The sequence below is a fragment of the Aptenodytes patagonicus genome, chromosome 16, assembly GCF_965638725.1.
Source record: "Aptenodytes patagonicus chromosome 16, bAptPat1.pri.cur, whole genome shotgun sequence".
NCBI classification, from domain to species: domain Eukaryota; kingdom Metazoa; phylum Chordata; class Aves; order Sphenisciformes; family Spheniscidae; genus Aptenodytes; species Aptenodytes patagonicus.
In genome coordinates this window covers 12139169-12154890 of record NC_134964.1, presented here as the reverse complement: position 1 = coordinate 12154890, position 15722 = coordinate 12139169, and the positions used below count along the sequence as shown (strand labels likewise).

Genomic DNA, 15722 nt, shown 5'->3' with positions numbered 1-15722 from the left:
ACATGTTATTAGTTCAAGTCCTAGTGATGCTCTACCAGTAATTACCAAAGCTCTTCCAGCTCTTTGCAAGCCACATGCCAGTTTGCTCATGAAATGGCTGCTCCTTTGCTGCAATAGGTTACCACATTGGCTATGAGTAGATTAAAAGGAGATATGTGCATCGGTGGCACCCTAAGCTTTGAAGGGGGAAAACTGTCAGAGCAGCAGATGCGGGGTTGATGTTACATAACCGAATACAGTAGTTCTTTGCTCTCGTATCAAATGCCAGGTCTCACTCTGATACCGTTTCAGAGAAAAGCTGGCAGGAAATAAATAAAACGGTGTTTCAGGAAGCCCTGCAAAGCCCCTGCAAGGTACAGGAAGGTTTTGGCAAAGCCACTCAGAAAACTCCTGTTTGCTTACAGCATCTAAAGCAGCAGGAGGTGCCAGAGCTCCTGAGCTAACCCCAGTCCAGCAGAGCAGGAAATCTGTCCTTACAGGGTAATTCCAAGGTTTGCTGACCTGTGTGATCCTGAAATAGCCTTCCCGGGATCATTGGCTCTGGCTGAGTTGTGCTACAGGGAGCCGCTAGACCCGAGAGTCTGGCAAGGAGGGAACAGGCTGGGGAGCACAGAGATCCAGGCTCAGATCTGCCAAAAGCCCCTGGATCCCATCGACTCTGCACAGCTCTGCCAGCAGTGGGGCTCTGCAAGCCCTTGCAGGGCCACGTGAAGGCACAAGAGATGTGGCACCCACCTTCACAGCGTAGACCTGGAAGCAGACGGGCTGGATGCCCATGCGGACGTAGTAAGCGATCACATCAGTGATGAACAGATCAGTCACAAGATGTTTGCTCGGAGAGGAAGGCTGGGGGGCAAATCATATTATGGATCAGCCACAGTCACTTCTCAAAAACACTGCCACAAACCCTCATGCCTTCCTAGATAAATAATGAGCAATGAGCTGTCACCCAGGGCAGCGCTGAGTGCCTCTGCCATAACTAGTAAAAGCGAATGGGAGAAGCAAAAGCTTGCGCCCACCTAGCAGCCTTTTTTGTAGGCTATCGATGGTGGCTCAAACTGCCAGGAAATGAGAGCCTGGGGTATTTCAGCAAATGCCTCATTTACATTTTCTTTCTTGAAATCTGCCATTTCCTGTCCCTTGGCCAAAAAAGCCCATCACACAGCAAATGGGTCTTGTGGGCTGGGGCGGTGTCAGCCTCATGCACCTTCCCAGCTGCCGGGCCCGGGGAGGGGTTTGCAAGGAGAAATCCTTTATCTGGGGCACAGAGGAGCCCTGCAGGGCATGAGCTCATCCTCAGATACGGCAGACGTGTTTGGGAAACGGGCCAGGCTGGGGAGGTGGGAAGGTTTCCCTCGTACCATGGTGGCCAGCTTGGGAATCATGTGGCAGAGCGTGTTGATGTTGCTCTCGTACCACGGGTCGGCTCTGCCCAGGTACCCGGCCACCTCGCAGAGCTCCTCTTGACCGGTGGCAGCGTGGTCCTGCGGGAGAAACACACAGCTCAGAGTAGGATCATGGCTGAAAATACTGGAAGCCATAGAGGAGGCAGAGGGAGCTGGGGCACGAATGCCCTGTGAGCAGCTCCCCCATCCCTCCACCTTCCCTGCTTGGTCCAGAGAAGACAGCAAAACACTTCTTGCAGCACTCGTTTAGCAGGTGCTCAAGAACAAAAATTAAGTGAAGAATGAAAAGAAGAAATACTCATTTTTATAATGGCACATTTGTCAGGACTCACAGCCAGCTCTGGGCCAGTTTAAAAAATTGTGAGAAGTGCGACTGTTTATTTATTGCTGTCTCGAGGCTGTCAGAGGGGAAGAGATTTGCCCAAGATAAACTGCAAGGTAGTGACTTGCAGAACTAAAACTGGGACCACGACCAAGCAGGCAAAGCCCTCCGTAAGGGGTGACCGCTTCCCCTAAGTGTTTGGGAGGTGAGAAAAGCATCAGTCCTTTGCTAAAGCTCCCTCGATCCTCCTATAGCTGGGGCATAGCAGCAAAACTGAATACCATTTCTAGGCTGTGAGGTATCACCTGCCAGGGTGGTTGGAGCAACCTGAATGTCTCTGGAGCTGATGGATTCCTGAAATCAGTCTGCAAACTGAGCCCAGCCGCCCTGTCTTGGCTCCCCTCCTCCTGGTTCTAGGAACTAGGCATTAACAGATGTGAATTCCTGTAAACCTCCCTGCTCTTCCTCCAAAAACACCGTCAGCTGCTGGCAGCAGGCGGCAGCGCCTGGAGCTGCCGAGCCCAGACTCACCGCAATGGCCAAGGTGTTTGGCTGCCCTGTCACGACCGGGATGTAGTAGAATTGCAGGTTCAGCCTGGGAGTTAGGAAAACTCGCCGTGTTTCTCGTTTCCTTGAAATGGAAAAATAAACAGCTGTGTCACAAGGGGAAGGTGGAGGAAAATGGCTCTTGGCCAAGGCTAGGCAGTGCCAGTAGACCACAGCTGCTCTGCAACAGGAGCTCATGCCCTCTTTGCACGCCTCCTTTGCCCAGTGTGACACAATGACAGTAATGCCCCTGGGTTCCCAAATCCGGCAAGGGGAGATGATGGGGTTAAGGGGTGTCCCGCAGATGGCCTCTCAGCTGGGACCAGCAGCCCCCTCTGCACCCAGCTCTGCTCCCCAGGCTGCTGCCTGCACCATGACCCAGACCCATCCCACGTCGGTCTCCTGCCCCAGGTGAGCTGGCTGGGCAGCTGGAAAACATCTTTTCTTTAGGATTTTTCCCTTTTGCATAGGAAAACATCTTGCCTCATTTATTGTTCATTTAACCCATTCCACAGACAGAAGGGAAAAACTCCCTGTGTGCATCTTTTGGGCCAACAGAGCCAAATGATGCCATGCACCTGGTAAAGATGGATGCATTTGGATGCAAAACACCTGGGTCCCATCCTGCCTCAAGTAACACCGGAGCCCAACCCCATCCCCAGCCATCCTGGCTGCTTCAACAGGCTGAAGAGCAAGCCCCCACTCTGTCCTCCCTTTCCTCAAGCCCCCAGAGCCAAAGAGGCTGTGGCCACTGGTTACCTCAAAGAGTGGTAGGCTTGGGCCAGGCGCCCCAGGATCCGGTCGTCCCCCAGCAGCACGATGCGGGCAGTGTGCAGCCTCTGGAGCGGGGCTGCAGGCTCTGGGGGGATGCCTGGTCTCCTCTGTGGCTTCGCTGGGGGCTTCGCCCCGGGACCATTGCAGCCAGCCTGCAGGAAGGCCATGCTCTCCAGCAGCGATGGCTTTTTTTTAATGCCACCCTTCCTCTGGAGCCGGGATTGCTCTGTCTCGGTGCTGCAGGGGGCAAAGGGCTCCTCGGCTGCCGCGGGCAGGTCTCGCTCTATGCCGCTGTCAGTGGAGAGCACAGAGAAACGGGTCTGCTCGCAGCACTCGCAGTCCGAAATGATGTCCTGGATCTCAAAGTTGTCCAGGTCCTGGCTTAGGCAGTCGGGCTCACAGCTCTGTGACAGCGGGCGGATAAACATCACCAGTTCCTTCCCTGTGGGCAGAAAGGAGCTCAAGGAGGGAAATACAACCAAACCCCAGCTGAGCCCTAGTCCTGTCCTGGCTCCCCTCTTCTCATGCAAACCAGAGGGTCAATATCTCCACCAGCAGGTGCAAGAGGAGTCAGTCTTTCAGTTCCATTTCATGCTGCACCATGAAGACAGCTCAATATCACTCAAATCAGGTACTTTGGGTGCATCCTGCTGCAGCCTGTCCCGCAGGGGTCCCCCCCTCATCTCCTTCACCCCCTCCCCCCCTAATCCCCTGATATGACCCCGACACCCCACAAGAAGGAAGGCTGGTACAGTCAGCACAAGCCTCCACAAGCTTGGCCCTTGGGCAGTGGTTATGAAACTCACTGCCCAAGAATCAGGGCTAAATGACATGTTTTGCACAGGCTTCCCAGCCTCAGGCACCGTCCAAACTTGCCACAGCCCCCCAGGGCACTCACAGAGCTGGTCGTCTTCTGTCCAGAGGTGAAAGCTGATGCTGGGGTTGGGCAGAGGGGTACCCTGCAGCCCTCCTAAGGGAGCATCGCCTGGGGGAAACAAGGATGTTTGTAACACACAGGAGCAGACAGTTTTCCTGCGCAGGTGCATGAACCCACACCAGTGCTGTGCTTCAGACACTGGCTGAGATAGCCTGTGCTGACCCCAAGGGCTCTCCCACCCTGGTCGCCTTCTGGCCAGACCTGAGGCTGTAATCACAGACCTCTGCTCTCACAAATTGAGCCATAAGAAGGTACCTACACCATCAGTGAAAGGGAGAAATGAAGATGGGGAGACAGGCACAGGCAAGTGAAGGACCTTGCTTTGCTGCAGACAGCAGAGGGATTGCAGAATAAATAAAACATTCTTCTAGCACTGGGCCTCCGACGCACATGGCAGGACCTCTCTTGCCAATCTCAGCTGAGACGCAAGGGAGCTCTCTGACCCCACCATCGCTGACTATTTTTAACCCATTATGGCTCTGTGAGAAGAAGCGAGACAGTTCAATAGCTCACTGCCACCAAAAGGAGATGGTCCCACTCCTCTCCCTGCACCACGGACTGCTCCTCCCCATATCTGCAGAAGGACAGTCTCCAGCTATTGTTGGGGAAAGACCTGGGATGCAGGGACCTTCCACCAGGAGTAGCCAGGAAGAGGGAAGCGTGACCCCCATTTCCCTCTGGTCTACCCCAGATTTGTGTGAGGAGCTGTGATGGATAGGAACATTCGTTATAGTCTGTATAGCCCCGATGGCACCAGGCTGGAACAGAGCACTGCCAGGGATGGAAGGAGATAGCAGTACCACTGTCCACCACATCAGTGCAAGGAGGTTTCAGGGAGTGGTGCACAGTGTCTCTCCAGTCTAGGCCATGGCAGGATGTATCTTACACCAGCAGAGCACTAGAGAGTCTGTCCAACCTCCCCTGGTTGACACCTATGGCACCCTTTGCAAACGACAGAGACATGTCTCTGGGCCTCAAGGCAGCTGAAGCAGCAGCAGAGATTGCCACGGTGCCTTTCCTCAGGTGGCAAATCTGCATTCCACTGCCATGTGCAGTTTGCCATCCTGGACATCAGGTCACCACAAGGAGCCAGGCTGCAAGGACCTGATCCTGGTCCTGATGGATGGGATGCTGCTAAAGTGGAGGCAGACGGGAGGTGGGGATGGACAGATGTAGGAGGGCAATGGCGAGGACACGGCAGCGAGGCAGGGGCCTGCCAGTTTGCACGACTCCCTTAACCCACCGTGCATGGCTGGCCGGGAGCTCACCTGCTTGCAAGGAGCTGAGGACAGCGCGGTAAATCTTTTCCAGCCTTGCTGCGTGCTGGCCACGGTCTGCGTTCACCTCGTTTCCTGCACACTCAACTGCTGCCACCACTTGCTGGAACCAGTGTTCGACGTCGCTCGTGGGCATATCCTGTCGCAAGGAGCAGCTGTTAACACCCAGAGGCGTGAAAAGAGGAGGTGCTCCACGGGCAGGGCCACGGGAGCGGGCAGAAAGAGGGCAAAGGAGTCCTGCAAAAATTGTTTCATAACAGAGGGCACAAATGTCCTCCTGTCCCCGGGGAAGACTGGAGGAGGAGAGATACCGGCTGTACTGTCTGCTTAAAGCTTTTTTCTGGCAGGTTTGCAGCTGATGGGCACTGTGCTCCCAGCTGCCATGAGCTCGGGGAGTCAGCAGCAGAGCTGGCAGCTCAAGTAACCCTCAGGAGATGGGGACAGCAAGGTGTCCTTGGAGTGGAATCGCTGAGAGTCCCTGCAAAGTTGCCTTTCTGAACCAGACATTTGTCTTACTGTGGCCCCACAGCTCCTTGAAAGAGGTTTTGGAGAAAACTGGTTGAAACTTTTCCGCTGAAATGTTTTTGCAATGACCAGTGGCTCACAGAGGAGCCTATATTTCAGTCACAGAGCCCAGCTTTGCTGTGCAAAACTGAAGACTCAAACTGAAGATTCAAAACCTGTAGGTCCTCTTTTATATTTGAAGAATTTTTTAGTTTAACACCAGCTCTGCTTGTAGCCCAGCCTTGCAAGTAACACTGGGGCTACTGGGAACGGAGACCAGCAGTGAGGAGCTGAGGGGGTCTCTCCACTTGCCAAAAAACCTTTCCCTGCTCTGAGGTGCCCAGCAAGAGCAAGACCATTGGAAAACCACACGTGGTGCCGCAGAAGTGGTGCCAGTTACCTGGAGGCTCCTCTTCAAGCCACTGACGTCGCAGCCCTCGCCCAGGGCTGCCTGCATGGCGTGGATGATCACATAGCACATGCACGCCCGGGGGCTCTGGGAGACCTGAGCTGCCTCCGTGTCGGTGACCAGCGCGTTGCAGATGGCTTTGGAGAGCAGCTCCGGATCAGCAAAGATGAAAATCCTGCATGGGGCAGGAGAATGGGAAAAGAGGGAGATGAGGTGAGGACTCCCCGTTACCGACATCAGGGCTGGCACGAGCAGCTCACGTCTCCATTATCCCGTGCAGAGAAAAAGGGTTGCTGTTGACATTCCCCTTCTCTGCCCTGTCTCCCTGCCAAGGGAGGCTCCCTGCCTCCCAGGACCATAGAAATAAATTGGGACACGTGGGAGGAATGTGCTTCTTCCAACACAAAGCTCCCCCAAGACCACGTGCTGCCACGTGGTTTATGTCCAAATTGTCTGTTCCATCCAACATTAATTCAGAGCGGAGGGAAGGACAGATTTCACTGAGACTATAAAAGAAATAAAAGTAACAACCCATTAGAGGAGGCACTACTCACTTTTCCTGATAAGGGTACGGGTCACTTTTGAGACTTTGTTCGGAGATGACCATTCTTTGGTATAACATACCTAGCAAATGCAAGAAGATAAACACGCAGGAATCAGAGCATGAGAAATAACAGCACAACTCACTGGAACAGCTCAGCGCTGCTCCCGGTTGTAGAAGGCTGGTGGTGGGTCTGCCAAGTCGGCAAGCACCCGTTGCTGGAGAGATGAAGTAAAAGAGCCAAGAATCAGGCCCAGAGTTAAAAATAGTCAAGGACAAAGATAGGCCATGCTACATAAAAAGAAAACCCCTTCTATTCAGGGACAATTTCCTGTATTTCCCTTCCTTTGTTTGGTGGGTTATGAGCTTGGGAGCAGAGTCGGAAGCAGGAGGAAGAGCCCAACTCCCGGCCTCCGTCCTCGGGGCCACATCGGGGGACAGCGTTTGGGTAGATATGAAGAGTACGACACGTTTCTCAATCAGAAGGGATGTACTTTACCCTCACCTTGCTCTGGGGCAGGGAAGACACATCCACTCCGCTTCGGTCAGAAACCTAATACGGTGTGCAATCACCTTGTGAACCTCGTGGTGCCCCAAAAGAAGCTCCTATCTCAGTTGGAGATCCCCCTCTCTCCACACTGAATCATTGTTTTACCAGAAGTCAGGTGAGATAAAGGTGGACCTTGGAGCTCCAGGCAAAGTGGTACTGGGGAAGTGATCGGGGTGATGGCGATGGGCTGAGACTACCAAGAATGGCACTTTCTAATTTCCCACCAGGTTTCTCATATTTTACCTCCACCTCACAGGGGAGGAGGTAAAACACCTTGCACTGTTTTAAAGGATTGCTTTTACAGACTCATATTAAAGAAAACTTCAGCAAGGAGAACTTTAATGAGCAACGTAGAGAAAAAAGGAAGTAGAGTTGTCCTCTGGCTTGCTTTCTAAAAGGGACTGTTCTCTGCAGAAACCAATGACGTTTTAGTGTCTAAAACCTGATGCACGGGTAGTGGAGGGAGAGCCCGTGCTGGACAGCCTGCAACTCAATCTCAGATGGAGAGTTCGCTTTGCAAAAAGGAGACCTCCGCAAAATTTACTGAGATGCCCAGGCTGGGAGCATAAGCACCCTGTTTCCTATATAGACAGAGGGTGTATATATACCTGGCCTTAGATGGGCTGGACTTGACTCTGGTGCTGCCTACACTGACAGCAGGAGGACCCCAAGGTTTTCTGCTAGTAACTAAGGCTCAGCAGACTGAAATCAGGAGAGGCGAACCCTCCCATCCAGTGCATCCCGAAGAGCTCCCCACAAGCGTTTGGCCAGCCCCATGCAGAAATCCCTGCCATGGCTCGCTGCATTAGGCAAAGGCCAGCTCAGGTATGGAAACCCCCCCAAACCCCCACTACCATTGCCTCGAGGACCCAAGCCGTTCACCGTGCCATGCATGGGCAGAGCAGGGAAGGCCTCGTACCTGGTGCTGTCCTTTCCATCTTCAGCCTGACAGCGTAGTCCAAACCGATGGTGCAGAAAGGCTTGGGCAGGGTGAGCAGCTTCTTACAGAAATCATACACTCTGCTGCAGAGCTCGTCAGAGATGCAAGGAGCCTGGAGTGAGAAAGGGGCAGTGAAGGAGATGCCACAGGCAGTGATCCCTAACGGTGCTCTCCCCACAACAGACCCCAGGGTGGGAGGGCACAGAGCTACACCAAATTCAATATGGATTTAAATGCAATATATGAAGCAGAACCAGGCCCTAGGATAGTTTGGAAACCTCCAGCAATACCCACTGAAGGGTTGTGGGCACACATTTTTGCCAGGCTGTGGCTTCCTGCACCATCAGGCACCTAAACACCTCCAGAAAAGGGGGTCAACTGGAAGGACCTGTCACTCCCATACACGTCACAGGTGCCAGTGTCTCAGCCATCAAACATCACGCTGGGAAATGCACAGTTGAGTCCACCCATGGCAGTCCCAGGGCTTTGCTGGGCAGGTACCGGGATATTTCAGCACGGGAATAGGTGCTGAGTGACTCCAGGTGGTCCCTCCTGTGGCTTCTGATTTCCCTGGATCTTGCCCCAGTGAAGCCCGCAGTAGGTTACCTTTATCAAGGTGTACATCAGCGTGTGCAGCAAGGGGATGATGTAATGTCTGAAGTCACCTCGCTCCGCCTGTGGGACCAAAAGGCACAGTCAGCTCAGGCAGCACCTGGCAGGGTGCTGGGATGGGCAGCAGCGTAGACCAGAGCCGGGGGAGCCACCGCAGCCACCAAGATGTGCTGCTCAGCGACTCAGGCACACAGGGAGAGCACGGGAATCCACCCTGGCTCAGGGGTGGTGCTCCCCAGGTCAAGGTGGGGTTTGGGGTCCCTCCACAGGCCACCAGGGTGGCAGGATGTCCCTGGGGCAGACAGGTCCTGCCTGGTGGGCATCCCATGCAAGCCAAGCCTTGCGGAAGGGTGTCGGGGGTGGACCACACTGCCGTGGCCACCACCACATCACAGGGCTGGAGATTGTTGTAGGGACATGAAGGCTCTGGGAGCTGCTGCGGGAGCATGGTTTGCACACCCAGAGCTGCGAAGCGCATATGCAGCAGTCATGGTGGGAGCGAGCGAGCAAAAGTTTCTAACTGAGCTCATTAGGGAGCTCCTTTCTGTTGCAAAAATTCATGTGAAAATATAAAACCACTGGGAACCCTCTGGAAAAAGCCTGTTTTACATTCGGTGGGTGTGGGACCAGAGTGGACAGGAAGGAGAGATGCTCTTGCATCCCCATCCTGGCCCGTGGGAAGCCAGATGGCTGCTCAAGCCGACGCAGCCCTGGCCCCTCCCTGCAGCCTGGCTCTAACTGACAGCTCCAGAAATGGGAATGCCCCTGGATAAACCTGGGAAAGATATTTCCATCCCGAAGATATTTCCAGCACCTTTCTTCAGGGCTGCTGTGCTGATGGATCTGAGTTAAATGGAACTGATGGCAGCAAAGCTTTAGAAATTATCAATAAAATGAATAGTAGTGAATTGCTGAGACCAGCTGATATTTGCCCAGAGCCCTCGAGGAACTCAAGCATGAAATTGCTGAATTATTATCTGTGGTTGGTACTGACTGCTCAGAGCTGCTGCTGTACCAGAGGAATAAAAATAAATAAATAAATAAAAGTGATGCTGATTTCCAAGAAGAGCTTCAGAGAGATGAAGGGAATTACAGACCATGAGGCCTGACATCCCTCCTGGGCAAAGAAAGATAAGAGTAGCAGAGTGATAATAGGTATAACGGGGAGGGACTGATACGGCTTTTGCAGAGGAAAGCAGACCTCAAGCCTTCTGGGGGAATCCCTGGATCCATAGCCAAGGGTGATGTGGGTGTTCCTGTCTAGCTGGATTTGCAAAAGCCACTTGGTAAGATCCCTCCCCAAGGCACTGACGGAAGCTAAACTGCCATAGCATGAGAGAGACAGCCTGCAAATAGCCTCAGAGCTGCTTAAAAGGCAGGAAACGAGGATTAGGAATAACCACTCGACGTTTACAGCGCTGCAATGTGTGCACAGGGGTCCATGCTGGGCTGACGTGGCTCAAGTGTGTGACACGGGAGTGTTGGTGGAGGGAGGTCAGCCTCTGCAGACGGTGCTTGGCCCCCCCGGGGCTGAGCAGCAGCTGGCCAGAGACATGGGAACTGAGCAGTGCTGAGCAAGGTGGCTCCATCCTTCCAGCTCAAAAGGAGAAACAGCAAAGATGCGGAGAAAATGGTATGGGGAGGTTTCTGCACAAAGGACTAGCAGGGGCTCATCACCGAGGTGGGGAGGAGGAGGTGGAGGGGCGACATGGGCTCTTTCTCCCTGCACCGGAATGAGAGGGCGCTGGGTAAGATGAGGCAGGCTCATAAGAAAGAAAAGATGCTACTTCTACACATGACATCTCATCAAACCACAAACCAGGTCGTGCCAGGATGCTGAGGGTGCTAAAAGTTTACACGAGACCAAAAAATGACACGACAAATCAATGAAAAAAATCCATCACAAGGTTTCCGTCAGATGCTCTCAGGACAGGATACTGGGTTAGACGTTTCTGCTCTGACACCCGCTGGGGAGGAAATGAGTGACATGGAGGAGAAATTTCCACTCTACCTGTGACTACAGCTGGCTGGGGTGGGATGAGGGAGATTTGGGGGTGGTCCCAAGTGTTTCACACTGTGCTATTTGCGAGCTGCAAAGGCTGTGGCTGCCTTTGGCTGCTGCGGCATCGAGGAGGCTGGGGAGATTCCCTGCTTTGCCCATGGCTCGCTGTCACTTTTGGGGCAAACGCTGGTCCCTGCAGCCGTCAGCTGGGGATGAGCTACAGCTCTGCCCTGGTGTCTCACGGAGTTTTCCACTCTTTGCTATGAGCCAGAGTCCCCAGCTAGGCTCAAGGCCCCTAAACACACCTTAGCCATCTCGAGCCCGGGATGCCCCAGGAGGGAGGCAAAGCCCTGCAGGTGGAGTTGAGTCCCCATCCCTCTGCTCCCCCGAGCCCCGCAGCAGGGCACACGCCACAGAGGGGCCGAGCCCGGCGCTCAGGGGACATCTCTGAGGCAGCACTCACCCTTTCCAGCTCCTTCACCAGGATCCTGACCAGGATGGAGCTGTTACTGGGATTCTGGTCAATTTTTTTATGCAGGGTCCATCGCAGCATTCCTGAGAAGTGAAAGCCAAGAGAGGTCAGGTTGCAGAGCAGAGTAGCGATGGGTCAGGAACAGCGTTTGACAGAGGAATCAGCAGACCTGAGCACTGTTGCTGCAAAAATCACCCACTGGGATGCTACATTGACATCACTATCAGAGCTAAACCAGGCTTCTCTGCCCTCTGCTTCAATCAGTGACCCTCTGCAAGGGACAAGTCATGCTGCTGCCCTGATTCCAGATGCAGCATTGATGTATCATACCTCTTACACTGGGAAAACTTTGGAAAAAGGTCCCAGAGATCCTAGGACTGGGGGGCTGGAGAAAAGCAAGGCAGGGCAATGGACATGAAGTTTGTTTCCTGTTCCCTCTGTTGCTCTGTTTATGACTGCCTGCTTTTACTGCCTGCCCCCAGGAATTTGGGTTCCTGCTGGTCCCAGCACACAGCACCTGAACGCTGGCTGCCAATAGCTCACACTCAGAGCAAGGACCACAAAGCAGCTCAGTCCTGCAGATGTCAAGGCTCATTCCACACAAAATCAAATTTAATTAACTGTAAAATATTCCATGCACTCCAGGTAAAATCAATTTTTCAAAATCAATTAAGTTTCCTAGGGCTGTAGCAGTCCAGTTGCTGGGTCAACTAGAGTTTTATTCTCCAAAACTGTAACACAGGGATTTCAACTGACTCTTTAGCGAGGAGCTAAGCAGTGCGAGGCAAAGCAATACCCCCACAGGGAGGGACGGGAAGACACCGGCTCAGAGGTGTTAAGTGACTGGATGGGGCTGTGCAGTGAGTCAGTGTCAGAGCTGGGAACAGCTTCATAAACTCTGGCATTTGATGTCCCACCTCAACGCTGGACCCCCTGAGCGAGTGAAGGGTGTAGAGGATGTAACAGCCACGTAGAAGAGGCATGAAAGCTGCTGAGGTTGGTGCGCAGCAGACACCAGGAACTTGCCAAAGATTTAGCACCTCCGAGAGCAGGTTAGGAAAGGCAGAGCAGTGCCAGGGAGGTGAGGCCACCCCGTGTCCCCCTAACCCTGGCATCGTCTGAGAGAGGGGAGTGGTGGGGGTTTGGGGCCAAGCAATGCCGCAGTGAGGCAGCGCCGGGGACAGCGGTTGCTGACCCCCAGGAGCCACGCTGGGGGTCCACCTTACCTCGGTCGCACTGGCAGGCGGGGTGGTGCCCATCCAGCTCTCGCAGCAGCGTGCGGACGCGGCGCAGGATGTCCGATTCCAACTCTGCAGGGACAAAGAGGACATGACCAGCCAGGCCAGCCCCACTGGGAGACCAGCACCGAGGGACAAGCCACCCCACAAATGCCACCCCACCAACTGGTGGCCCCTGGAGCCATACTGGAGAGCAAAGTGCTCCTGCAGGGACACGGCAGTAGAGAAGCTCTGCAGAGCTCATGCATGAGCTCTGCAGAGCCCCTGTCTCCCCTTGTTCAATAAAAAAAAACCCCACACATTAAAGATAGAAGCTAACAAAATTAAACCACAGCTTGGCACCATGAAAGAGCAGAAACACCTCTGTGTTTTGGCACTGCATGGATTCGGCCTCAACCTCATACCCATTGCAAGGAGCACTCTTGCAAGAAGGTCTGCTGCCCGCACCGGCAGCTCACCTCTCATGGGAAACCCAGGCAGAGCCACCAGCCTGGACATGTCACCTCCTGCCTTCCACCAGCGACCCCTCGCAGCCTCTCCCCACCCACGGGCCCCGAGCACCTTCTGCTCCCCCAGGCAGGGACCCGAGGTCGGTGCTTCTGCCTGGTAACCACCACACGCACCTTGTACGCACCAAAACCAAACTGCATCCTGCTCTCAGCCAAAAATAGGTCTGACAACCTCAGACCCAGTTTGGGGTATGACTTGTACATGGGGCGAGGGCTTGTGGTCACAAGTGAGCTCGCATGACAGCTGGCTGGCCATGCTTACCGACACATCGCAGATGTAAAATAAAAGTCAGCCCTGAAAGCACGTGGGGTATCGGACGGGAAAGCTGCAAGGTCCCTTTACTCCACCACGGCCTGACTTTGTGTCCCTTCTTACACTGGGCTTTTCTTTCCCTATCGGCAAAACGATTCTTGTTCCTTTGTAATTAAAAAAAGCATTATATAAAGTTGGTTATTATTAGGTGATGTTCTCCTTCTGCAGGAAGTTGTAGGCTGGAGCAGCCAGAACATGGCCTGATCCAGGGAAGGATCTCAGATGTTTGTGGTAACCGTATCGCAGGACCCTTTCCCGGAGCAGGTTCCTGCCTCCGTGTTCACCGTTGGGGTCTGGACCATTGCCAGCAGTGGCCGAGCAGGTCTCGCCTGAGTGGCAAGGATGCAAGCAAGGAGCAATTTATCCAGGTCCTAAGGGAGCTCCAGGCACATACTGCCCAATCTGAGTTGTCTCATCCACATGGGATTGTCTTTTGGGATTGTTGTCATTACCACCACATTTCCTGCCCAGTTTTGCTCCTCAGTTTGCTCATTCCCTCCACACCCTCTTCTGCCACAGCTCCATCTTCCCTAACATCAGAGATGGCAGGAGGACAGTGGTGGGCACTCATCTTTACCTACAAGAAACAGAGGAGGCAGCCAGGGTGACACTATCTAAGAGCAGCGCGCAAGGACCACAGCCTCCAAACATCCTTCCTTGGCGCTGGAAGGAGATAAAGCCAACTGGGCTGGGTCCGGTTGGTGGAGCAGGCGGTGCTTTGGGCTTTACAAAGAACAGTGACTCGGGGAGGTGGGTTGGGAGCTGGCTGGTTGAGAGCTACAGGAAGGGAAACAGGAAAATTACAGGGGGGATTTTACAGCTCAGCTGGAGGGTCAGACAAACAGGACCATCTCCAGGGAGTGCTCCTGTGGGCAGAGGACCATCAAGACATGATCATGCAGGAGATGGGGCAGCTTTGAGTTTCTGCCCCCTCGCCCCATGCAGACCCATGCACCATCTCAGCATGGGTTTGAAGCAAAAAACAGAGATGATTTTTTGCTCTTCTACTGTGTCTTTTAGAGGGTGTGTGGGCCCAGGGTCATCATGCAGGGGAGTGGATGTGGCACCCCGGAGTTGCCACCGTTCCCACTGGCGATGCACAGCAGAGAGCAGGAGCACTTTGACCCTCACAACATCCTTGCTGCCTCCTTGTCACCAGCTTGCAGGGCAGGCAGCATGGCCAGACACATGACAAGCCACTCTTGCCCTCTCCAAGCCCAAGACGGCAGTGCCATGGGTCCATTGAGATGGTGACCAGGGCATAGGGGCAGCAGACACGAGCCCTGCATAAAAGACAACTGGGAAATGCAAAATTTAAAGTATTGGGGATGGCCTATTCCTCAGAACACCCCAATAGCCAAAATAGTTCTCCTATTTACTGACCCCAGGGAAGTACATCCCCTTAAGGATGCTTATATGGAGGATTCATTCACTTCAGGCTTCTTCTGCAGAGGAGTACTTACTGCTGTGGCTTCAGCTGAAGCTATGTTAGAAAACAACCACACACTCGGGTTCACAATTGTTCACATGTGCTGGTGAAGTTGTGCGTGCATACATGGGAAGTCCCATCTCTGCCAGCACAGTTCATGCCATCGTACCCACACGGGGAGAAACTACAGTGCAGAAATGTCCTTTGAAATGGGATTTTTCTCATTCTGGAAGTGTCATTTGGGGAAAAGTCAAAATTTTGCTTTGGAAATTTGTATTTTCTCTCCTTTTTGTTTTCTCTCCAGTGGTTTTGTAAAGCCTCTCAATTTCACTATTACGTTCATTGGTTTTGCACTAGGGAATTATGCAATAATGGACTATTTGAAATTTCCTATTCTTTTCATTTGTGTATGTTTTTCATTACCGGGGGAAGTTTTTCCTGAGCACAGATATAAATACTGTCCTCTTTTTCTGAATCAAAGCGACTACAGTCTTGATATGCTGAGGTTTCTTCATGGGGAGCAGAGCGTCAAAGCACTCGTTCCAAGACAAACAAGAGGCACTTTGATCTAAAAACAGTCTCAACCTACCAACGACAAGCAGTAGTGGCTTAGCAATGAAATAAAACATTTCAGTGTTGATATCCTGGCCTCGGGGTGCCGGGAGACCAACACCACCTTGTGAAACAGCATGAAAATAAGACACACATACGGAAAAAAATGGACACAAAAAGTACAATAAAACATAAAAACGTTTTAAAATTGAAATGTGAATCGTTGCCAGACCTGGTGCTTTCGAAGTGCCCCTCTACAGCAAATCTTTTGGCTGCCCCTCAGTTGCTTCGTGCCTCATTTCCCATCTATCCAGCAGGGTCTGCCAACACCTTGCAAAGAGCAAGGTCTGCCCAGCGGCAATGAATCCTCCTTAGATATCCACATATTT

The 15722-nt window shown here is 53.1% G+C and overlaps 1 protein-coding gene across 4 annotated transcripts in view; it reads right to left on the bottom strand.

The window, feature by feature from the left end:
* The window catches only part of PIK3R6 (phosphoinositide-3-kinase regulatory subunit 6), a 35769-nt gene that overhangs the window by 6048 nt on the left and 13999 nt on the right, over window positions 1-15722 (bottom strand). For all 4 annotated transcript variants that reach the window (XM_076353612.1, XM_076353609.1, XM_076353610.1 and 1 more), the window contains 12 exons: window positions 12519-12602; window positions 11284-11375; window positions 8813-8881; window positions 8186-8318; window positions 6730-6799; window positions 6167-6350; window positions 5254-5401; window positions 3947-4033; window positions 3034-3490; window positions 2260-2359; window positions 1362-1484; window positions 736-846 (listed from right to left, as the gene is read on the bottom strand). In XM_076353612.1, the coding sequence (XP_076209727.1) occupies window positions 736-846; window positions 1362-1484; window positions 2260-2359; window positions 3034-3490; window positions 3947-4033; window positions 5254-5401; window positions 6167-6350; window positions 6730-6799; window positions 8186-8318; window positions 8813-8881; window positions 11284-11375; window positions 12519-12602 (1658 nt within the window). The remainder of the gene's footprint in view (window positions 1-735; window positions 847-1361; window positions 1485-2259; window positions 2360-3033; window positions 3491-3946; window positions 4034-5253; window positions 5402-6166; window positions 6351-6729; window positions 6800-8185; window positions 8319-8812; window positions 8882-11283; window positions 11376-12518; window positions 12603-15722) is intronic.